The sequence below is a fragment of the Podarcis erhardii genome, assembly GCF_964252035.2.
Source record: "Podarcis erhardii genome assembly, chromosome: 3".
NCBI lineage: Eukaryota > Metazoa > Chordata > Lepidosauria > Squamata > Lacertidae > Podarcis > Podarcis erhardii.
In genome coordinates, this window is record NC_138507.1 from 32,819,513 (window position 1) to 32,845,505 (window position 25,993).

At 40.0% G+C, this 25,993-nt stretch overlaps 1 protein-coding gene across 1 annotated transcript in view; it reads left to right on the forward strand.

Moving 5' to 3' along the window:
* Positions 1-25,993, forward strand: part of LRRC1 (leucine rich repeat containing 1) — a 62,531-nt gene that overhangs the window by 33,272 nt on the left and 3,266 nt on the right. The window contains exons 5-12 of the mRNA XM_081857179.1: positions 5,736-5,792; positions 6,055-6,118; positions 8,791-8,865; positions 10,485-10,629; positions 14,072-14,190; positions 16,189-16,272; positions 24,200-24,315; positions 25,233-25,405. Of these exons, the coding sequence (XP_081713305.1) occupies positions 5,736-5,792; positions 6,055-6,118; positions 8,791-8,865; positions 10,485-10,629; positions 14,072-14,190; positions 16,189-16,272; positions 24,200-24,315; positions 25,233-25,405 (833 nt within the window). The remainder of the gene's footprint in view (positions 1-5,735; positions 5,793-6,054; positions 6,119-8,790; positions 8,866-10,484; positions 10,630-14,071; positions 14,191-16,188; positions 16,273-24,199; positions 24,316-25,232; positions 25,406-25,993) is intronic.

The following is a 25,993-nucleotide window of genomic DNA, read 5'->3' on the forward strand; positions in this document are numbered from 1 at the left end:
ACTAGTATGTTAAAGTCTTTGAACAGTCTTGAAAATACGAAGTTCCATATCTTAAAAGCAGCATATGTTTCAAAAAATATTCCCCTAGATTTATATAAAACTGCCCAATAACTTGTTTTTCTGGGTGGCCAACCATATAAAATACCACAAGACATTAAAAAACCTTTCATAAAATAAAAGCATTTAGCAGAGGGTTTCCCAAACTTGGGTCTCTAACTGTTTTTGGACTACAATTCCCATCATCCCTGCCTAGCTAGAGATGGTGGGAGTTGTAGTCCAAAACCAGGTGGAGATGCAAGTTTGGGAAATCCCGATCTAGCACAATTCAGGATTCCAGTATCTTTTGGATCCATTTCCTGGGCCTTTTGATCTTCATCTGACATCCTCCTCCACTTGCCCCCTTAGGGAAGTTTGGAGGGTGGGGACAAGAGGAGAGGACCTTATCAGTTGTGGCTTCTTACTTGTTGAATGTTCTTCCTCAGTTAGATCTGCCTGGGACCATCATTAACATTCATTTGGTTACCTGGTGAAAAGCCTCTTTCTCCTCCCAGCCATTTTATGATAATTTATGATAAAAGTTCTATTGTTTATTGCTAGATGTTGCCTGCTGCTGAAGTTTTATTTCACTGGGTTTATATAATAAAAGCAGAGCAAAGAGCCCCCTTAACCTACACATATGCACAAAAAGTATCTATAAATACACTTGGCTAATATTTTAAATCAATAACTCCTTCAAGAAAAAGATTACTGCCTTTGTGAACTGAGGGAGTCAAAGCACTTTTTAACTTCCCATTGCAATTGTTGATTTTAGTACTTATTGAACCAAAAACAGAATTCACTTCTATAAAATTAGAGGTTCTTCATAGGTAGAACAGAGGGAACATGAAGCTTAAAAAAACCTTTTGTTCTTTTTGCTTTCATCTTTTGATAATTGTTTTCTTTTACATAATGGGCATGTAGTTATGCCCACGTACAAACTGAGGGGGCCTGATTCAACTCGCTGTAAAAATAGCGCAGTCCCCTGACCTTCAGGAAGCACGTAAGATCTACTTGGTAACTTTGGTATCACTTTTTGTTGTACAATGAATATGAATCAGTAGTTTGTTCTGTGTGTGCTTGTGCGCGTGTGTGCGTGCACACACGCTTATGGGCTGGCATTCAAAAACATGAACCAATTATGTATAATGTGTGTTAAATACAAATGACACCTGCAAATAAGCATACAGAATTGAATACAGAAAAAGGGGAAACATGGCAAGAAATGTGATTAAAAAGACTAATTCTGTGGGTTATATATGCAAAATATATCCCATACATTATATTCAGTTATTATAGCTCATGCTCCAGCTGCAGTTCCCTGTCTATTTGCAGAAGAAACTGGATATGGTTTAAAATTAAGACCCTTGGCCTCTCTCTGTTATGTATGCTGGAACTGCTTGTATGATCAGGTTTCAATACATTATACGTGATAGATTATTAGTAGAGTACTGGTTAAGTTGTGTGACAGCTTGTTCCAGATATCTGGAAATCTGCCTGTACTGCGGAAGAGCAGTACAACTGATAATACAAATTATTCTTTTTAAATCTGCTGCGACCCACAGCAAGTATTTATCAGGATTCAGTGCTCTGACAGCTAGGTATTCAGGTGCAGTTGGGCATGGTGGAAGCTTCCACTGTTTGGGGGATGCAGAGATCTTGCTCCAAAACAGCTCTAGGTCTCCGGGAGTCTTCTACCTTTTTCACTTCTAGCTATTGAATCTGTTCTTTTAGCCTCTTCTTCTATTCACTTTGCACTTCACAAATTTCTCAGGTGCATGGCAGGCTGATTGTTATCGTATTTCCTAGGAATTTGGGAATTCTCAGGATGTTGATTCTTCCTGGGGAAGGTTGTGTACTAGCTATCCCCTGGAATGCCACATGGAATTTCACTTCTGGGGTTCCTGTGAAGCCTGGAACTCTAGAGGACTATGGTTCTTATCACTGGTAGCTTTTTTTGATAGTGCTATAGAAGCAAGAGTTTTAATGTCCTATTTGTTTATTATTATAATTAGCAGTTCATCTCTGTTCCCACCCTGCTTTCTTCCCTGTAGTAATTCTGGAACAGAGTCATCATTCATTCAGACCAGTCATTTACAGGGCTGCAATACATAAATGGGGGACGCGGGTGGCACTGTGGGTTAAACCACAGAGCCTAGGACTTGCTGATCAGAAGGTCAGTGGTTCAAATGCCCGTGACAGGGTGAGCTCCCGTTGCTCGGTCTCTGCTCCTGCCAACCTAGCAGTTCGAAAGCACGTCAAAGTGCAAGTAGATAAATAGGGACCGCTCTGGCGGTAAGGTAAAGGGCATTTCCGTGCGCTGCTCTGGCTCGCCAGAAGTGGCTTAGTCATGCTGGCCACATGACCCGGAAGCTGTACGCCGGCTCCCTCGGCCAATAAAGCGAGATGAGCGCAGCAAACCCAGAGTCGGCCACGACTGGACCTAATGGTCAGGAGTCCCTTTACCTTTACCTTTACCTTTAATATATAAATGGGGAAAATAAAGACAGCAGTACAAATAGCAAAGGCAGCAAGTATATGGGGATAGAAAAACATACAATTGTAGAGGCACAGTATATTATAATATACTTGCTTCATACACCGCACAGTACATTTTGCTCAACTTATAAGTATGTGTTTCATGCATACCTACAGGACAGCTTTGCTGAGCCACAGTAACTAAAGATACTGCTTGCTTCTTCAGTTTCTTGTATCGGACAAACTGAATTCTCGCCTACCAGAATGGTATAGGAAAAACGAATTATAGATGTCTAGCAGGAAATAGATAGGACTGATACTACACTTGATCTTAGCCAAAAGGCCGAGAAGCTGGATTATAAAAAACTGCTCACCACTAAATTAGATCTAAATTTGATGATAAGTGAGACTAAAGAAAATATAAAATTTTTTGGGAAGAAGTGCTAGATTATATTTGAATGAATGGACATGAGATTGAAAACAAGTTGATAATTTGTGTGGAAAAATTTTTAACAATGCAAATGGGAGCGGGAGACGTGAGGGAGTCCAAAGAAGTGATGAAATTGTTATGACAGAAATAAGATTGTTTATTATGTGTGCATTTATATTTTAAAATCTTAATAAATATTTATAATAAAAAAAAGGAAATAGATAGGACTGTGCACTTCTATACATACCCAGGATAGCTGGACCTCAGCTGCTAGTTATGGTTTAGCTGCATTAATAGATAGCTATATTACTTTTGAAATATTTGAATGAAGCCAGCATATTTTAAGCACTGCTCTGATTTGAAACTGCGCCAGCAACTTGGTTCTTCTGAAAAGGGCATGTTTTGGAATGTAGCCCCCACAGGCTTCTAATTGATCCCATACTTAAAAGTAGAAAAGACATCTGGAATGCCGAGGGAGAAAAACAACAATTGTAATTACTTCAGAAATTGCATACTCCCTGTGTTGGCTTGGCAATATTTCTTGCATGGAATTTATACTTGAACACAGCTTTGAAACACTGGACGTTTGGTGGGAAAACGTTGGGGTTTTGCCTCGCAAAATGTGTACATACTGTAGCAGTATACTTTGCATCCCCCCAAAAAAAGAGGCAATAGTGAATGATACACCTATATGTTACTGTGGAACACCCCACTGTTCTAAGTTCACAATCCCATGGCGTGAACTGGAATCTTGGCCCAGGGAGGTGTGCCAGCATAGCAGCCTGAGATTAACACCACTGTGCTTTCAACGGAGGTAATGTACAGTTTGAAGGACCCTGTGTGAGAGACAGGGAAGGGGAGATATCCCAGGGTGAGAGACTGGGAGAAGAGAGGGATGCTCCCAGGTGGGAGCTGGGAAGACACATCTTTTTCTGTATGAGACAAAAGTCAAGGTACATTGTGAGAGAGGATTTTGTATTCTTCAATCTCTTCCATCTTTTTTTCTCTTCTCTTCTCTCCTTTTATTATTCTTTGTGTAGATTAGCTGGTCTTTTATTGTATAGTGAAAAAATGCAATAAAACTTCATTTAAAAAACAAACCAGAGGTGATGTCAGGATAGTGTCTACTCAGCTGTCACATGACATGAAAATGGCCGGGGGGGGGGCAGAGCTGGAATGTGACTGCAGAAGTCTCAGATGCCATTCTGAGGTTTCCTTGGCCACCACTGAGACAGCTCTGATAATGTAATCCTATGTGTGTCCAAGTGGTTTCTGTGGAATTCAGTCTACAAGGAATATAACAGGGCATGGTTGGCCTAGACATATTCCTAACCACTGTCACTTTTGAGTACAGTGACAATGCATTTCAAAGGGTGGCTATAGTGTGAAATTGCAACCAAATTCTACGCGTGAATTTGACTTTATTCACTAGCGACACGGAGGTCTCTTTCCCGCTACACTATGCAGTTAATTCTCTTTATGTGTTGTTAGCATAACAGTGTTGCAGACCAAACTTCTACCTTTGCATCTCACAGGCTTATGGCTGCAGTGTTGGTGACCCCTCCCCTCCCCACTTTTACCCGTGTATTTATCTGCTAAGTGAAGTAATATTTCATGCATCTGACCAGTTTTGGCTGTAGCCCATGAAAACCTACGCTTACAATAACATTGTTGTTCTTTACAGAGCCCTTTGTTGTGTCTTTCTGCAAAAGTGACTAGCATGGCTGCCCCTCTGGAATTTAAGGCAGAGGCAGCTATGATGCAGAAAATATTCTGTTTTTTGTTTTTGTTCAGGGAGGTTGGAGGATTAAGGCAGATTACAGCGTTGGGATAATGTCCGATACCTTGTGTTCCATTTGGTCCTAAATAAAACCCTGGCCAGGGTGGGGGAATTGTTTGTTACTATGGTGATGATAGGCTTTTACTATGATGGGAAGTGAGTGGAAAGCTTAGCTTAGTCGTGTAATGCCACTTACAATGATGAACACTCCATAAATGGGAAGTTATGGATAGCTGGAGATGCGCTGAACCAATAAATGCAGTTTGTATACCAAAGGCATGTTTTCTTTAATTGAAAAAAAGGGGGGGGGAGCTTTACACACTGACGCCTAACCATTGTGTGACACATCCAGGCAATTCATCCTTTTCTTGTCTCTACTCCACCACTCATTCAAAAAACAAACATTTTTAGCTTTGAATTTAAGTGTGTGAGTTTTCATCCATTGTCTGGGTACTCATTTTATAACCACCAGTTTTGTTTAAAATAGGTTCTCATTTGCCTTAACACATTCTCATTACAAGAGTTTGTCCTTATCTATGTGTTCCAGATTTTATTAATCTACACAGATTCACTAATAGCATTAGTTTTCTTTAAGTGTTGAGTTATTGGTGTCTAAGCAATGTGAAACATGAAATGGATCAGTCTTTTGCAAGTTGTAATAGCATTGTAAGGGGGTGAAAGTCCAATTTTCCTTAATGTTTTTTACTGATCTCCGTCCCAACAGTTTGAGTGATGTGTATCCACCAGTGCCTTTTCTTGTTATTGTGATATGTGGAAGCTCTCCCTACACATCCATATAAGTAAATGATCTTGTATTTGCCATTTACTCTTCATGGCTTTTGAAGTGGGCATGAATCCATGAAAAAGATTATGCCGTAATCTTTAAGATGTGCCATAAGATGCTTTATTTTTCCTGCAAGAGACTAATATCGCTACCCCTTTGGAAATTATTTTTAATGTTCTTTTTAAACAAAGACAAAAGATTAATGAGGTTTGTTTTATCTTTTTTAGCCTTTATAACCTGGCATCACTGGAATTAAGAGAGAATCTGTTGACATATTTACCTGAGTAAGTTGTTTGTTTTAAGTTTGTTATGCATTCATGGCATGAATTGCAGCATTTCTGCCTCCCTTTCTTTCTCTAACCCCATTCTTTAAATGAGTCATTCGGTACAAAGAGATGGCGCTGGAATGCAACATTTTCATTAGCATCTTTTACTTTAATTTGTGTGAACGTTATTCAACAATTAAGAGGGGAATGTCCTAGTCCTAATGCTAATAGGCTGCTTTTAAAGCCATGTGTACAAAATACACTATTCTTGTTTTCCTAGGTCAGTTGCCCAGCTGCAGAGACTAGAAGAGCTAGACCTAGGAAACAATGAACTTTATAATTTGGTAAGCTTCCCACACTTTCCCCTGGTTTATAGTGTTGGTGCATTAGTATGCAAATTCCCAAACTGGCAACAGTGACATCTGAAAAGAGCAAGGCTTCCAGAGAATGATTTTGTACTGATTGCAATTAACGCTGTTCGTTCCAGTAGCATTTGGAACTGTCTTTGCTTATTGGGACCCAAAAGCATCTGTCTTCAAAGGGCTGCCTTATGGGCTGTGGACGTGGATAAGGAACCTCTTGCAGGGAGACTATAGAAGGTTATTGGGGAATGCAACTCCATCTTGGGTTCACAAGTGCAGCACCTGTTGCTCATGCTTTATCAAGAGAAGAGGATCTAATCATGTGGTCCATGGATGTGAAGCTTTTATGAATAACAAGGGTTTGCAGAAGGAGCTTCCAAGCAGCCATCCCATTCAAACGAAATGGAGTGAAAACAGCCTCTCGGAGGAAGGCTGTGGTTTGCTTCCACTTCCTGAAGCAGAATAACCAGCAATCTGCTGTTGAGACTCACTGCCCTCCAGTTGGCACCTTCTCAACATCTAAGAAGGAAAGCCACCACATCTCTTATAGGACAATGTTAAAACATGGACAGTTGGTCTTAAGATGCACTTTGGAGAGAGCTTGAAAAATCCCACTACTCTGCTTTCCCACTTTGAGTTCCATGGGCTATTCACACCATTGTCTAGTCTAGGATGATCATCTTCTTCTTTTTAAAAAAAAGTTAATACTACAGTGGTACCTCGGGTTACAGACGCTTCAGGTTACATACGCTTCAGGTTACAGACTCCGCTAACCCAGAAATAGTACCTCGGGTTAAGAACTTTGCTTCAGGATGAGAACAGAAATCGTGCTCCGGCAGCACGGCAGCAGCAGGAGGCCCCATTAGCTAAAGTGGTGCTTCAGGTTAAGAAAAGTTTCAGGTTAAGAACGGACCTATGGAATGAATTAAGTACTTAACCCAAGGTACCACTGTAATGAAATGCAAACTCACTGACGTTACTTATATGCCCACTTGTTCTTATCCATACGCTTTTCTTGGGTTAAATGGAGAGCACTTAAAATTAGCATTACCTTTCTTCTGTTTGACTTCTTTTTCCTGCAGGTAATGTATAAATGCACACATGACATGTATCCAGCCATAGAAGAATGAAAGGTTGTCACAACTTGGTGATGCTTCCTTGTATAGATTATTGTTTATGTAGACTCGCCCATCATGTTTCCTGTATAGATTGTTTTTGTAGGCTTGTCCTTATAGTCATCGCCTCTAAACTATTCTTCTCCTTACTTCATTCCTCAGCTTTCACCTTTCCAAAACTATATTTCCCTTCCCCCATTTTGAAAATTTGCAAATTCTTTTTAAGACTTGCTTTTATGCCTCTCACAGTTTGTAGTGTTTTTCTTTTTAACAGTCCTCACTGGTGACAGAAATGGCAAGCACATCAAGAGAAAATCCCCACCTGCCCTCCTTAACTGCTTTAATGTTTAATCCATGTTTAAAAATACAGATACACTCACACACTAAAATAAGCTCAAACTGTACAGTATGAAATCACAAATTTAATGCGTAGATGATATATACACAAAATTAAAATTCTCCCCAAAGCTAGACAAGATTAACATTCCAGTTGCTTCTCTTTTTTACTTTCTTTCCCTCATCCACTGATGTGGCACTGAAGGCAGAGCATGAAAAAAATTAAAAACAGTGCAGGCTCTCATTTAATAACCACAGAGAATGTACATTGAATACAGACTACAGCAACTAAAAAATATTCTGAGGTTAAATTCTTAATAATGGTAGTTAATGTTATAGTGTGGTTTTGGAAGCTCACTGTTAAAAAGCAGGGGGGGGAGGGGTGTGTGTGTGTGTGTGTGGCTGTATTGCAGTATAGAGTCATTGCAAGTTGGGGGTAAGTTTGCTTAAGGGCATTAAGTTGCACCGTTTGTCTTGGCATTTTGCTCTTCTTGGCATGTTCCTCTTTCAAGCGGGTCATATAATTTCATTTAAAGAGAAAGAAAAAAATACCAGGTTTTTCTAGCAAGAAATAATAAAACGTAACTTCTCAAAATAGTGGCCCGTCAGAATAATGTGAAACTCTTAGATCCCAGCACTTTAGAACATAGGGAGATGGCCCTTCTGTCGTTGGTGAAAATGAAGCGCTTCTCGTTACAATGTTTCATGCACATTATAGGTTGTGGTTGTAATCAAGAAACTCCGTATCTGCGAATGTTGCCTGGAAACGATTTCACTTCCATGAACTGAAGAAAGGGCAGTGGAATGTCGGCTGGAGTGTTTGGGGATGTGGTTAGGGTTATCAGGAGTTGACCCTGGAAGTGGAGTTGTTGCAACATGTTGTGATACCATTTCTCCTCCTCCTTGAAGTTCTGAACTGTTAGCAGTGTTAAGTAATGGCATGCTTGAGCAGCCAAGAACCAGGAGGAGACACAGGTTTTGTGCTTATTCCTTATCAATGGCTGCACCTATTTGTTGTGAGATTTCTTTGCAATGGGACTTTGGATATAGCAAACACAAGCATAATGCTTGCAGGAGTTCTGCATTCTTGATTTGGTTATAAAGGATACTTAGCTGAAGAAATGATGTTATTTTGGATTCCCCTGTGTATTTAAAAGTATTTTGCAATGGTATTCATGATACATTTTCTCTCACGTGTTGCAGCCAGAAACTATAGGTGCACTTTATAATCTTAAAGATCTCTGGCTAGATGGGAACCAGCTGGCTGAATTACCTCAGGTAAGAGACAATTCTCATAAATTTTTAAATTACACTAAACTACATCGAACATTATTATTATTGGATGACTGAAGGGGAAATCTAAGCCCTTCATATCCTGTTATTTAAAAAAGACAAAGTGTCCATTTAAAGATTATGTAATATTTGATTTCCGCCTGTAAATGCCTTTTCATCTTTGTATGTGTGTTTTGAAGCTGAAGAAGCACAGGGGAAGGGATGTGATGTCAGTGATTCCTCCAGAAACCCATTGCTAGGCATTGATCGGTTTCCCTCTCTGCCTCACAGTGGAGAGGTCACTTACGTGTCATGCATAGCTGTCAATGTTTCCCTTTTTTAAAGGGAAATTCCCTTATTCCGAATAGGATTCCTTGCAAGAAAAGGGAAAAGTTGACAGCTATCGTGTCATGTAACTGCAAGGAAGTGGAAGGGGCCATGATAATCTCGAGGGGGAAGTAGGTGACTCTCAAGGATATTAAGCCCCCCAAAGAGTGGTGAATCCTTTTCAGCCTGATGGATTATTTCCTCATGGTCGACCTTTTTTGTGGGTGGGTATGGTCACATGCCAGGGAAGGGGGTCAAAGGTAAAAGTGGGTGTGACCAGAGGCAAACATTAGGGCAGGTGGGCAGGGACTAAAATGGGTACAGTAATGAATGGGGCACTTACCTTTGTAGAATAGGCTACATTTCAGCTACTCAAATGCCAGACACCTCTATCCAAGCAAGCAGTAGACTTATCAAGTCAAGCAAATGTATTTAAAGATGAAGAGAGGTGTCACTCAAGCAGAGGGGGTAAGGCCTGGGGAATGCTTTGGAGCCTAAAGGGCTGCATTTGACCCTTGAACTCCAGGTTGCCCACCTCTGCTTTTCACAGTTTTCTGTTTGGAAGATGAGGAACCTGAGAGATGCTCTACACAGAAAGAGCGAGCTGCTGTTTTGGAATGTCTGCTTTCTGCTATCTTTCCACCTGTGTCAATTCAGCAACACGAGTGTTTTGATAACTTGGGAACTGAACTATCAGAAAATGTGTGTAGGTGTGGATTTTATAGTGCGGGTTCACTGGCATGTGAGCAGAATTCAACATAAATGTCGTTGATTTTGCAATCGGAACATGCACCCATATCTTTGGCTAACTGTAATCCAAACATTGATGGTATAATGGCAAAACTTGGTATACAATTCAGTGAGATTAAATAGTTAAAATACCCCCCTGTTAGACATATTTCTTCTTACAAGGAATGCAGATGCAGGTTCCCCATGTACTGATACTGAAGCTTTAGTCAGCAAGGACTGATTTGACTAATTGTGTGCCTAAGCTTTTACATGTTTAGCCCTTTCACCTTGAATAGTATTCAGAATTGGGTGTTGGCTACTGTTGAATGAATGACTGGCTGGCAGCGCTGGGCTGCACTCATAAGTCAGCAAATTAACTTGGACTGTTAGCACATGCTAGGTATTGCACACAGAGATTTTACTGGTGAGTCACTTGTGATATCATCAGAAATGAGTTGTTGTCTGGCAGAGAGGAATTGCCCTTTTGCCGTTAAGCATCTTGTTATGGGGCAGTTGTCAGATCTCTGGGTGCTGCATGTTGAGACATGACTTAGATGTTTGTCTTGTAGGAAATAGGAAGCCTGAAAAACCTGCTTTGCCTGGATATCTCCGAAAACAAACTGGAAAAACTGCCTGAAGAGATAAGCGGTCTGCTGTCTTTAACTGACCTACTCATCTCTCAGAACCTTCTTGAGGTGCTCCCGGATGGCGTAGGTAAGTGAAAAGTGTTTTTTTTAAAAATAAAATAAAATAAAGAGCAACAAGAATTTAATCAAGTCCAAACATTTCCAATGAAACAATTTCTTTCTCATATAAATTTCTGCTTTGGACTAATGCTGGTAAAGGACAGCACAGTACATTGGCTACATTTACACATAACACTAGCTCTTGGTTTAGGGTTGCAAGAATGAGTTTGTGTGACTCCTGGACTCATGTATTCTCCAGCCTCTTTCCTCCTCAGGCAGGGCCATAAGCAGAATAGTAATAGCTTCTGCTTTTGTCTATCCACAATTTAGTATTGTATCCAAACTTTAAGCTGTGAAGAGATCCTGGGTTGTCTAGTGGTTAGAGCAGGCTTCCTCAACCTCAGCCCTCCAGATGTTTTGAGACTACAATTCCCATCATCCCCGGCCACTGGTCCTACTAGCTAGGGATCATGGGAGTTGTAGGCCAAAAACATCTAGAGGGCCGAGGTTGAGGAAGCCTGGGTTAGAGAATGTCTGCCCAGGACCTGGGAGAGATTAAGGTTCAAATCCCTACTTAGTCATGAAGCTCATTGGTTGTCCTTAGGCCATTTGGTCCTTCTCAGTCAAACCTACTTCCTGCAGTGACTGTGAAAATAAAGCAAGGGAGGGAAAAGAATCATGTACGCCACCCTGAGATCCCTGGAGGAAAGGTGAGAGATAAAAACAAACTAGTATAATAAACCACAGCTTGCTTCCGTTTTAGTAAATTGGTGCTTAAGACTACAGTGGTACTTCAGATTACATACACTTCAGGTTACATATGCTTCAGGTTACAGACTCCGCTAACCCAGAAATATTACCTTGGGTTAAGTACTTTGCTTCAGGATAAGAACAGAAATTGTGCTCTGGCGGCGCGGCAGCAGCAGCAGGAGGCCCCATTAGCTAAAGTGGTGCTTCAGGTTAAGAACAGTTTCAGGTTAAGTACGGACCTCTGGAACGAATTAAGTACTTAACCTGAGGTACCACTGTAATGTTAGCTAGTCTGGACTCAGATGGACTTGTAAGCTGTAGTTAGTCACTCTCTGCTCTGCTACCTCATCTGCTCAAAAGACTTCTGCGTCTTCCATGATACAGGCAGTTAAATCTTTCTCCCACTTGAGCCTGTAGCTTTGTTCTGGAATACCAACATGGTTCTCTCTCTCAGATCCATTTATGTCCTGTGGTCATTTTTAAATGAAGTGTGATAGCTGCAAATTCATTTGCTTGCATCCATTTCTTTTGCGACATTTCTTCCTTTCCCACTATTGCTGGCAGGCTTCCTGGGGCAGGGACCTAGTTTTATTTTTTTGCTTAAGTTAAAGCACTATACATATTGATGTTGCTATGAAAATAGTAGTAACTCAAGTACAATGGTTTTCAAGTACAGTAAGGGAATACTCTTAAGAAAACATCTCACATGAGATTCTTCCCACTGTAATATCTCTATTTTCGCAAGCTTTATTTTGATTGCCTTATCTTGTCTGGTGCTGCCCAGGCCTCTCCCATCTTTGTCCTTGCCTTCCTCCCACTTGCTAAACATCCTGGCTGCTGCCCTTAGTACTCCAACTCTTGGTGATATAGCCCACTGCAGTCAGTCAGCAGTTTCCTTTTTACTCACTGTGCCTTGCCAATTTTTTATTGGTACATAACCAATTACCTATTACGGAGAGGGCAACTGGAGGCTTATGAATAAGGTCATTAATTACCTTTCATCAGACTCTCTCACTGTGGCCACAGCATTAAAAATGAAACTACTCCCCCCCAAAAAAAACCACTATCCTAAAAATGCATGAATTTCTACACCTGTGTCTTATATCCAGTGGATGGAAATATGGAATTGGACCAGAATTCAAATCCCTGCTGCATTATGAAGCTTGGTGGGTAACCTTGGGAAGCCAACCACTGTTGGCTTAACATACTTTATAGGGTTGTTGAGGATATATTGAAATCAAGGCTGGAAAAAGGTGATTGGGGGCCCTGGTACAGTTTGCAAAGTAGTTGTCTCCCCTCCCCGCACCGAATACACAACGCAAGTTGTGAAGTATTTTAAAGTACCTAACAAATTTATTATGGCATAAGCTTTCAGAAACTACAAAAAAATAGTCTCAGCCACTACAATTTTACAGTAGTCAGCTAAACACAAGCAAAAGACAGTTTGCTAGCCTTGCTAAACGAAAAGAAAGTACTCTGAAAATGGGCAGTATCACATTTTAAACTCACTTAACTTACCATAAAATGGCAAAAAACGGAGACTTAGTGCTGGTATAATATGCATCAAATGTTGCTTCCTTTAACCCGAGGTGCAGCTTTGTACTATATAGGACTCCCCCCACACGTACACACATATGCATTGGTACAACTCTGTGGCTTTAACCAAATTTAATTTGGCCTGATTATTGTGTTTGTTGGATGCATAACTCCCACTTGTTCTCAGTTGAGCTTACTCACAGATAAGTGTGCACAGAAGATTTATTCCAAAGAGGAGGTGTCATAAGGCAGGCATGGCCAACTTTCAAGAGACTGAGATCTACTCCCACTATAAATCATTGAGCTTTTGGGGGTGGGGGTGGGGGGAGGGTCCCGTGATCTACCGTGATCTACCGTGATCTACCATGGACACAAATAAGGGACTGTGGAAAACAGAGTAATCTTCCTTCATTTTAAAAAGCTTTTTACTATTTTGCTTTTACAGGTGAAATAGTAAGGAAAAGCATATGGTCAGCATTTTTCCTAATTGCTTAGTTAAAAATAAAAACAAAGCCTTTCCCTACTTTTCAGTGTTTTGCTGCACAGCAGAACCACTGAAATAACTAACATAAATTTAAAATGGAATTTGTTTTCTTTGAATAATGTAATTGTGTTACAATTATTTGATTTTTAAGATGTTTTAATGAACTTAGTTTAAATATAGTGATCTACCTAAGGTATATCTGCATTGATAATGACAACCCTCCTCCCATCGTGAACTTCTCCGTTGCTTTCTCACAAGAAATCTAAAACTAAGCCCCATTAAACCCCAGTGATTCCTATATCCTGGTATCTAAACAACTCACTCATCCATCACTGCTCTGACTTCACTCATTGGCTAAAAACATTGCAAGCCAGGTGTAGCCAGGGAAGGCGTACCTCAATGGTTCTTGACTATATTGTCCTTTCTTGTTGTGTAACAGCTATCGTTAAAGAACTTGGATAAAAGAACTTAGATAAAAGTCACATGGAGTTTTGTTTTTTCATTTTCTAGATTATAAACATACCTGAAATAATTATCTTTGAAAAGACCTTATTAGAAACAACATCACTACAAAATTTTGCTGGCACACCTCAAGTATTTTAGAATATCTGCTAATGATGTCTGACAAGTGTTTTATGCCACATATTTGCTACTGGTGCAGTTAAAGCAACTAGCATAAACTTCTCCCTTCTGCTTGTAGGTAAATTAAAAAACCTATCCATCTTGAAGGTTGACCAGAACCGGCTTGTTCAGTTAACAGAAGCAGTAGGAGACTGTGAAAGCCTTACTGAATTAGTTCTCACAGAAAACCAGCTGCTGGTAAGTATGGCTGCAGCTCTTCAAATGGGTGGCAGTAATTAAGCCTTTTGCCATATTCTGACTCATTTTCACTGCAGCATCTTTGTTTTTCCAACTTATGACTACTCCAGTAAAATATAAGACAGTCGAATTAGTACCCTTCAATGTGCATTCTTAAACACATACTATGCATACCATGGAGGCTGTAGTCTAGGAAAAATATGGGATTATCAGAGAGAATGAGAACAAACTTAGATTTCAGCTTTAAGCAGCTGTTACTTGTATCTAGCTTGCTACAACAAATTATTCAGAAAACATCTGTGGCATATATGAGAAGTGCAACAGAAATGAGAACACGCCCCCACACAAAAAATGGAACTGGATCTTTATTTCCCCAAAGAAGGGCCAGTAGGGTCCAAAGCACATTTGATTAATAAATATGTTTTGCCTACCCTGCTTATTTATATATTTGTTTATTTTGCTTGCATATTTAAGAAACCACAGGGATGGAAAAGCTGCTTATTACTTCTTTGGGTGAAATGTCCCATCATTACATTCTAGCACAGTGTTTCCCAAACTCAGGTCTCCAGCTGTTTTTGGAATACAGTTCCCATTATTCCTGACCACTGATTTTGCTAGCTAGGGATGATGGGAGTTGTAGTCCCAAAACAGCTAGAGGCCCAAGTTTGGGAAATACTGCTCTAGTGGTAGGAACACCTGTTCCAAATTTTAGAAACTTGCCAAGATTGGCTGGTAGGACTTCACTACTGTGTCATTCTATCTTTCTTCCCTACCCAATTTATCCTAACATGCATTCACCTCATAATGGAAAGCCTTGATTTAAAAGGGTTTGGGTCCACTTCTCTCCCCAAATGAATATCTGATTGCAAATGCTCTTTAGTAAGCTGATGGTTATATCTTCAGAGGGAGAGAGGCTTTAATTTAAAACCTCCAACATTTTGCATTTGCCCAGTGTGGTGGAGCAGCAGCAATAGCCTCCCAGCAGCGTAGTCACTGCTACTTACTGGGAGCGATGAGGTTGGGGTTGTGCAAATGCTATTGCTGCAGCTCCACCCACCCACTCCTGTATCAGGGGATCTGCTCCTGCAAATTGCACAAAAGCTCGCCTAATAATTCGGCAAGTTTCTTAAATCAACTAGATGATTTAAAGGTATTGGATCGAGGAGGTAGAAATCCATAGTGCACAAAAGGAATTTTCAGGTTCCTGGTGCTGGAAATAGAGGCAGTGTAGAAAAAGAAAATGGAAACAACAACAACAACAACAACAACAATTTATTTATACCCCGCCCTTCTGGCTGGGTTTCCCCAGCCACTCTGGGCGGCTTCCAACAAAATATAAAAATATAGTGGTCTGTTAAACATTAAAAGCTTCCCTAAACAGAGCTGCCTATGTTGGAGCTGTTTCTGACACTTCCAGGTGGGTGCCCAAGTTAGGATGGTGTTGGATCTTGGGATGTTGTGTTTTCAAGCAAAGGGAGGAGGAGAAGGCAAAAACAGTAAGGGCTGCAGAGGTGAGGAAGCAAGGAGGGTTCTGAATGACACAGCAGCATTTTGATTTGCTAGGCAAGATGCAAACATAAAAACAGAGTGCACACCATAGTTACTTAACTCTGTTACATGCGGCTTCATCCTCAGATTATTCATATGTAAATTCGTATGTGGTGGTGAGCATTCCTCTTGGCACTGCCATCACTGCTCGTTACCTGGGATGGGGTTAGGTTTGAGTCAGCAGTGAGGTCATAGTCACATGGTTGTAGCAGAGGACTGGTGGCAAAGGTCATGTTAGTGCAAACATGACCTTGCTTTGCTCTGATCTGCCCCACCACATTCACCCCTAGAACTTCATTGATTGAGCTCGCACACCTTGGAATCTTAAGTCTTTAAATCTCGACAACCTGTATCATCTGGAATTTCCAAACTGCTCTGAAAGGTAAACACATATTGAAAAGCTGGTGGTATTGGTAATCACTGACATTGCTCTGCTTTGATCTGAAACAGACTTTGCCGAAGAGCATTGGACGGCTAAAGAAGCTGAATATACTGAACGCTGACAGAAACAAACTAGTGTCTTTACCCAAAGAGGTAAGCAATATCCCTGTTGTTTGTCTTTGCAGGGGAAACTGGACAGCATGTAAAAAGGTATGTCATTTCCATTCAGCTAGCAGCCTTGGGTCAGGGATGATGGGGCTTGTAGCCTAACAACAAATGGAGAGCCATAGGTTCCCCATTTCTCAACTAGAATGAAATGTAGTAGGGCAAGAGCTTGGACTGCACTGACTAGTAAAACCTGAAATAAGTGGACCTGGGTGGATGGAAATAATGCACGTAAGGAAGTGTGTTAGAGCAGTCTATAACTGAAATGGTAATTTACTGTCCAATGTGCTGTGGCTGGTGTCTAGTGGTTTAGCCCAAATGATTTCGCTTCTCATCGTCTTGGACATCCCAGAACTGAAAGGAGCTCTTATTTTCCATCAAAATCCACTCAACACAGCAGATGAAGCATTTTCAAAGTTAGAAAAAGGAAGAAAGAAGGCCAGTTCCTTTCCCAGGGCAATATTTGGAACACTAATTGCTGATGAATGTGTGGTGCTCTATCAGAATACCCTTGAAAAGTCCCAAGCAATTATGAGTATTACTGGTTAGCCATTTAGCTTTTTATGGTTAAAAATTACTATGCAGAAGTTCGTCTCAAGGTCACAAGATTTGAAATGGCATTGGGTGCTTGTAACAAATGAACTGAAGAATGCTGCCTTCTTGGATATCTATACAACATCTGCAGGGGTTTTTTGTTTTTTAAAAAACATTTTGTATTTAGCACACTGATGAGATTGCATTGCTGGCAGTCTTATTGTCACAGGCTCTTGTCTGTGGCAGGTTCTGACCTGCAGAATGCTTGTGTCTTTCTGTGTGAATAATTTACTGAGGGGTAGCTCTGCTTAGTCTACTGCAGCAAAACAAAAAGCATTGCAGGAAGAAGAAAAAAAGATTTAATAGATTTACTATTGCAAATTTGCTGAGAATCCTCAGGAGACCTAGATTCCTCATAGGAAGCTAATCCTGTGATCTGTTTGAGCAAGCATGTACCTTGTAATAACCCTGCAATGTAATGTTTCTGGATTTCAAAGCATACTGTACCTTGCAAATGTTCCCTTTAGTCCTTGGGAATTGCAACTTTTGGAAGTAAACGTAGGCTTCAGTTCTGCCATCTTAGTCTAAATCTGTGTCCTTTAAGCCTAACAAATGTCACTGTGGCATAACTTTCAACAGACACAATTACTTTCTTACACGTGTGTGTTCCATTCTTCATTTTATGCAAAAACTGTGCTGGGCACATGTAATCTGCTTGGTTTGCTTTTAGTTCTGCTTTGTTGCTGAGTGAAACTGGTTTTGGTTTTTAAGGAGGGGGGGAGGGGGGTTGGAATGACAGCCGACAGGCTTCTGGTGGTGTTTTTTTTGTTGCCACTGTAGCTGTTTGATAACATTTGCTTTCAGCAAAATATGAACATGTGCTATAAATAAGAAAAGCCACACATGGTGTGAAAGTCAAAATGACAAGAAGAAATTTAATTTAATACATCCAGAGACTGAAAGACTGCAGGGGTGGAGCAGTGTGGTGAGGAGTCTGCCAGCTGACAGCCTTACAAATTCTGCAGACTCAGCCTGGTGGCAGGAGCCTTGGCCCTGGAAGTAGGTTTGATTTGTCCTAGTAACACAAAGGCTTCAACTCTGCCCTCGCCACTCAATGGGATTACTGCTACATTGCAGTAAACATTTAAAAAAAACAGTCTTATTAGCCCTTGAAGGTCAACACAGGTTTTTTGGCCACATGCTCCTGAACTTTTAGGCTTCCAAGTCAGAGAGGTCTTCAGAATTTTCCTTTTCTTTGTAGTATGGATGCTGATTTTTCTGGCCTCTCCGGATACATCTGGTATCTGTGAATAGGCATGAGGGATGGGGGCAATGAGCACTGAGTATCACCAATCCTGAGTGGTTCTGCAGGCTAGAAAATGTGAAGGGGGGCCAGTATAAAGAGATAGCCTTGGATAAGTGTACTCATACCCTTTTATATAGGATTATACCAAATCAGACCAGGTCTCCATTTAGCTCTGCAGGGTTTCAGATAAGTCTTTCTTAGCCCTACTTGCAGATGTTGGGACTGAACCTGGGAGCTTCTACACTTGGGTAGGGAACCTGTGGCCCTCCCTATGTTGTTGGACTCCAGTTCCCATCAGCCTTAGCCAACATGACCAATGATCAAGGATGATGGGGGTTGGATTTCAACATTTGGTGGGTCACAAGTTCCACACCCCTGTCCTACATTGAAAGCATGGGGAACGTAACCAAATGTGGTTACTCTCTAGATTCTCAGCCAACAAATATGTTGACAATTAAGTGTATGAGAACAGTTAATTGAAAGCAAAGCAAATCAGCATCCTTAATTGGATGTTACTGCAGAATGAAGATTGTGTTCAACTAAGTCCTACTCAGAGTACACCCATTGTAATTAACGAACCTAAATTGGTAATTTCCATTAATTTCAATGGGTTGGCTCTGCATAGGGCTAGCATTGAATACCACCCTGAGAGTTTATTCTACAGTTTTATTCATACAATAGTAGAGAAGTTTGGTGGTTATATGATACTTCATTGATTAGAAAATGTGAGTTCAGGAAGCTGACTGTTTTCTTCTGATGTCACTGATATTTAAAACTGGAGATAAAATTAAATTATAAATAGAATTTTGTCTTTCACTGAGTACCACATGTATGGTAGGGTCTGATAAGAAACAGTTTTTTGCCTGGTGAGTTTAGCCTTCTTTCTGTGTACCACTTAATTTGTTACAAATATCTGAGGGACCTGAATTGTGCCTGGGGGCCTGTAGATCCAGCCTGTCATTTTACTGTGAAAGCTTCAGATTATGCAGAATGAGCTGCTACACGAGGTTGACTGTTGTGTTATAGTACAGAGATAACTGCATGCTAAGTCAAATAGTTGTCTTGTTGAGAGCAGGAAACGAAATACTGGAGTTCAGCTTCAAATGTATCAACATACTCTGTACAGAACCTTAAATATGATAGCATGTGCTTTATTTGTTTTTTAGAAGCATAGCAAAAAGCTTGGGTAATTTTTCTGCTCTGTAGTGCCATGCAATTAAATGTTTGGCTACAGACTAAATAATTGGTGGCCAATTTATTTTTTGTTTAGTACAGAGTCAGGCAGTGGTATAAGCCAGACCCATAAGCCCTTCTTCTCCTGTCACAAACACCAGCTTCCGGTGTCGCTTCTGCTGCTAATAGGTCGCTCCTTTTGCTTCCATTAACTGTTCAAAAGTCCAGTTAGTTTTGCTCACTCTCTGGATCTTGAATATTCACAGATTTATTTCCCTATACCCTCTTTGGTATTTTTCATGATGTCATAAGTAGCTGTTTCAGAGCTTCAAACCTCATATTGCCAGTGGTGAACAGTGTCTGGTGTTACATAAACCAGCTATTCAGGCTGCTCCGCAGCTAATCATAGCCATCAGTGCCACCTACAGAAATATGACAAAGTGAGCTGCCAAGTGTGATAATGAGAACCTCTGCTGCGCAGTGTTGGGATGGAACCTTGACAAAATTCTGACAGGTGAGATCAAAGGAGGTGGGCTTGCGTTGCCTTAATAGCAAAGGGGTTTGACATGGGGAGATTAGTGGGTGGATTTCAGCAGGCAGCTTCTGGCAGGCAGGCAGGTTTGATGAACTGACGGTCAGGTTCTTTTATTCCTACCTGTTTGAAATCATTATATGAACTAACAGCTGATTCATACACAGTGATTTATTTCATTGCTCTGTTATTCGGCATTTGATGTGGGGCAGCCTGCTTTGATAAGGTATTGTCTGAAATGATGTGCACTGATATAAAAACTCTGGTGCTTGTTAGTGGTGGCTGTTTTACACCTGCAAATCATCACTTAATGTTGAAGTTTTGGACTTCTGAGATCATAAATATATATACATATATACGAATTTTCTCTGCCGTATTGTCACCTATTTTCTTGTTCCCTTTTTTGAAAATGGGCATCTTTAACAAAGTCTAGAATCAGAGCCCCTAAAGATCCTTGGTATGCAATGTAACATGCACAAATGAATACAATACTCTTCAGTCATACCAGGTTATCCAAAAGGGGTCAGAGGAACATATATGCAATTCAACTAACCAGATTCAAACGTCTGCTATTTTTGACTTTTTTTTTGCATTTGTGTTGTGTATTTTGTCCTGCACTTGAGCCATGTTTTGAGATATACATTAGGTATCTATAAATACAAAAAAATGAAACAGTGGTTAAATATATAAATTGGCAGCTGGGACTAATAAAACTGTTGGCAAATATGATATCAAGTGGGTCGCTGGCTATTCATCACTTGACTTAGTCAGATGGCGAGAGGATATTCTGGATTAGTGTTGTGGCATGGATGCTTCGGAACGTGCATGCCGTTTAGAAAATAATGTTAGTTCAGCTACGGAACTCACTTCTACAAGATGCAGTGATGGCCACCAAATCGGCATGGCTTTAACAGAAGATTAGGCAAATTCATGGAGGAGAAGGCTATCAAGGCCACAAGCCATTGTGGCTATGTTCTCTCTCCACTGTTGGAGGCAATATGCTCCTGTATGCCAGTACTGCTTGTGGCCATCCCATAGACATCTGGTTAGCCACTGTAGGAACAGGATGTTGAACTAGATGCACTCGATCCAGCAGACCCTTATATTCTTACGCTCTTTGAACCCTGTTTATTTGCCTTGCCACAAAAGTAGAATGGATTCTCCCACTAAAATGCTTTCCCTAGTAATCATTGCTTCTGTTAATTGTTGCATGTAAGTAAATGTTTCTGCAAACTCTCCTTACCACTATTTGTAGATATTTCCCCCCTCTACAAAGTGCAAAATATTTTGGCAGCAAGATCAGTAAACCTCAAGGTGCTGAACAGCCATCCTTTTGAACCCAGTGTGTCCCCATGTTACAGAATGGGTTACAAAGAAACTCTAAGCCCTTGTCTCCATTCAAATTCCTAAGTGTGCACATAACACCTGAGAACTTCACCAGAAAGTTTCAAGATCAGAATTTTGTTTCACCTAAGGATTCATTCATGCCTAGGGAACCCTGTAATTTTTGAAGTGGAGGTGTAAGTTTCACAACAAAAGACTGAGGTGATTATTTCAAGAAGGGCTATTAGTTCACAGTTGATATCTTACCAGTTTTGATTGGATGCTACATCTTCACCTATTATTTTTGACAGAGCTGCATGGTAACAAATGGTTCAACCTTGTCAATGTTGCTCAGCTGCAAACTATGGCATTTTTAAAGTAACTATATGTGGTAGATATTTAGAATGTGCTGTGTGTAGCCAGCCATTAAATGTGTAGCATTTTTGTGCTCTGAATAGTCAACTTTCCTATTAAAAAAAGAAAAAAGAGAACCCTTAAGGCATTATTTGCATCTCATGATTGTATCCTCCATATGAGCATGAAGTGTAGATAGCAAGCAATCACTTATCACATAGTATTCATTTGCAAAACTCTCTCTAGGATGTATGCAAACACATGGGGAACTGGTCATTATTATCTGACCCTATGGTAAGCAAATACTTTGCCATGTTTTGGATTAGGTCCACAAAGCTCAGCATTATGGACAACTAGCTTCTCACATGCTTTCATTTAGTAAGTTTACAGATTTATTACAGTTTACCATGTAGTGGTCAGTTCACCAGGCAAATTGCTCAAGGCTGTTCAATGCAGAACTAGCTGGAAGCCAGTTTCAGTGAAGGAGCGGAAATGTTGAGTTCTCTGATAGAGAAAAAAAATGTCTCATCATAGAGTGTGTGTGCTTGTGCAAGACTGGTATTGTCTTGTCCTTTGAAATAATAGTGTGTGTTTATATCAAACAACTGTCTCTTGTGTTTTTCTTAATTGTTAGCTGCTTGGAAAAATTGAGTCAGGTAAACTCTTGTAACCTTGTAAGTATTGTTCTGTCCACGGTTGCACTGATTCCTTTCATCCAAACTGCTTTCAATGCATGATGATTCCAACTGGCTGCACTTTCATTGCCCCCAAAAGTCTGGGGTTTTCCAGCTCAAGGGGTGGGTTCCTCTCAAGAAGGCTGCATGGCCAAAACTCATTCTGCTTGTTCTCGACACAGAATCATTCAAAGAAAACACTCCTTGTGTGCTACAGGGCATCATTTGCCAGCTCATCTAGCATTCACTAACCAGAATAATTGTGCTCAGTTTTTTCATTTTAGAGATGCACCAGTTAGGCAGACAATAGATACTTTTGCTACGGTTCCTCATATCCTGTCAAGAGTACTTAGAGAAATTTTAGTGCATGGTTTTTCACTCCTGGGGAGGCTCTGCAACTTAAACAAACACAATATATAATCATCTTGCTCATGCTTTTTTTCACTATGAACTCCTTGCATGAAAATAGGAGGAAAGTATGCCTGTTTCTAATGGAAGGGAATACGATGGAAATATTTATGTTGGCAAAAAGTTTGCATAAAGATTAAAATGTGATGAAAGGAATACTTTTTTTTGGTGGTTACTGGGGGAAAAAAGATTTCAGTTGTAATGGAGGGAAAATGAAAATGAAAATTCAATTCAACCAAAATTGAATTGACTCCAATAGCTAGCTAGTGTTTAATGAGTTGTTTGAAAAAGTATTTTTAGATTTATAACCAAGACTTAGAGGGGGCTTTAAAGTGGCTTGTTGATACAAAGATTGTGGTCTCCTTCAAACGGTACAGACTCTCTCTTTAAGTTGGTGGTTAGCATCAGTGGTAATGACAGTAGAAAACTTTTTATCCTTTTAAAAAAGAGAAATGTGATGATGGAAATTCCATTCATGTTGCAAAGTGACCATCTTAAAGATGCATGTGCTGTTGAAGTTCTTTATAATAGAATGCTTATTCTCTTGAAATGAAGCTTTGAACTTCACAGAACCTGGGTGTGAGATGATATCCTGAGTTCAAGATGCATAGTGTTTTCTACGCTGAAATTTAGGTGAATGTAAACAGAAGCTTATATAGAATTTCAGAGGAAATTGGATACTTGACACAGTAAATTGAAAAGACCCACTCTTAAATCCTATACATGTTCATTTAGAATAAAGGCTTGCTGATTTTAGTGGAACTTACTAAGTCTTATTACATTTTAAAACCTACTTAGAATTGCTAACTTTAAAATGGCGATTGTGATTTTGTGTAACTTAAAAAGTATGCCTTAAGTGCTTTTCGCTTGAATCTATTGCTTTCCATTGTGCTGTTGAGTTAATTATTGGGGTTCGTGTAAATTATGGCTTTTTTTTTTTTTTTGAGCGCAAAATGCCTTACAGTGCACTCTTACATAAGTACTGAGTTTTCAAGTTTGCATAAGCGCAGTCTCAATAATTGCTATGGAGCAACCTTGTGGGTGTTTTACTTAGTATAAGCAACTGCTGCTTTAAAAACACCTCAGCTGCAAATAGAGTGAATTGAAGATGCCGGTGCATTTGACAATGAATCTTGCTTTGGGCAAGCAGGTTTGTGTATTCTGTTGTTGCTTTGCAGGTGTGCCAACATATACAAACACATCCCTGAGCACCTGATGCAGAGTAGCATGTAGGGAAAAGAAATGAGATCAGGAAGCCTAATTTTAAAAAGCAGTGGCAGAACCATCAGACCAGGAATTCAGATGTTTTGCTGAAGCTTATCAACTTTGTTCCCAGCTGCTCTCTTTTAGTCGCTAAACAGAAGAACTTTAAATGCTGTCTCTGAAGCTTCCATCGTCCAATGGGTTAGCTGAGAAGGAATCAGAATGAGTGTCCCAAGACTGCCCCTTAGTGGAGCGAGTTGTTGTTGTTGTTGTTGTTGTACAAAGCAACTACTAAGGCAAACATGAGTATTCTAGTGTGCTGGTAACATTAGTACTCACAGTCCATGTTCTACATGCATACTGTGCCTCTGCAACAATAATGCATTCTCTTTTCTTTTCATAAAACAGATTGGTGGGTGTTGCAGTCTAAATGTTTTTTCAGTACGTGACAACCGGTTATCTAGGATTCCTCCTGAGATATCACAAGCCACAGAACTTCATGTCCTAGATGTAGCTGGAAATAGGCAAGTACTCGTATGCACAACAAATCCAAATTATTTTTGTAATGTATTCAAGATGCATAATGTTTGCTACATTGGATGGGGTATGTGCAATTTGGTAGCTGTTATAAACACAGTTTTTTTTAAAAAAAACACACATTAATAGTTGAATGTTTAGGTTAGTTCCCAATTTAAGTCAAATGAAGAGATGTGTTGGATTTAGATTTATTTATTTATTTTGCTATTATTCCACTGGGGTACAGCTGTACAGAATGGTACTGCATCTGTAATGAGATTGGGGCATGCTGTTTTTAAACACCAGATACCTTAGTATTATTTTATTATCTTTTCCATTCAGAAGAAAAAATAGGTACTGGAGGTTAAATCTCCCTTCCTTAGACTGTTGTGCTGTGTTAAGATCCAGTAATGGGATGCGAGTCTTTATGCTGTCTGGCTGTAATGTAGTTCACAGCAATTAATCCCCCTCCCCCCAGTTTGCAGAATTTAATCCCCCCCCCCCTTTCCAGTCACTTACAGCAATACCTATACCATTCTCACAACGCTTTTAGGGAAATGCATGGAATTTGAAGAGTTAGTTGGGTGGGTGGAATACTGCAATTTTCAAGACCAGACACTACCTATGTATACTTGTGAAAATGCCAAGCTCTTTCCTGATCACATCAGATGCTTCTTGCATATTTGCCTGCACATAACAAAACCAATGTGGTAAGGCTGATCTTTTGTTGGAAAACAGTAAGTTACATAAAGTGCACAGAAATCATGTAAAAATTTAAATTTGTATGATCTTGCATGGGGAAACAGTTGTTTGGGGCACCTTCTTCTACCTCTTTGCTGACATAAAAACAAGACTTTTTCATAACACTGAAATGCTTTATTCTCCATAGCAGTTTAAGAACTATTAGGATTGTTTTCTCCTCCAGGTTGCTACATCTTCCCATGTCGCTCACCAGCTTGAAGCTGAAGGCGTTGTGGTTGTCTGATAACCAGTCCCAGCCTTTACTTACGTTCCAGACAGACACAGACCCTGAAGTAGGGGAGAAGATTTTAACATGTGTTTTACTTCCTCAAATGCCTTCTGAGCCCGGTTGCCAAGGTAAATACATTTTACAGATCAATTTCACGTGAAGCAAGATGGCTTCAGGGGTAATGAGAAAAGCAAACAAAACTCCCTTGGCTGCATAGTATCATGTAAGTGTGCTATGCCTCTTAAGAGGTTTTCAAGAAATTGTAGTTTTGAGGTTATGAAGTGTTGCATATCTTCTGCCAAGTGATGATAATAATGGCTTATCGGCTCCCCATTCCCTGTAGTTTTACTTTTAACTTATTGAATAAATGCAAATCATTAGCTTGATCTTGGAACAGCTTTTCTTGATGATGTTTAAATATGTTGCATGTTCTTAGCTCTTAGCTCAAGCAAGTACAAGTTACGTACATGAAGTGATTTCTTTGCACTTGCAACTGAAGACAATCTTGGGCATTGAGAGATTTACATTTCAGGGAAACAGTCTTAAAGAAAAGAGTTCCAGAAAGTTGATGTTTCAGCCTTTGTCTGCTCATATATGGAGACATGAACAAAATTTCCTGATAAGACTGTATCATTGCAAATGCGATGTAATGTCTTTCCTAAACATAAGCACAAGATCTTTGCAGCTGACCTCTCAAGTGAATGTAGTATGGAATT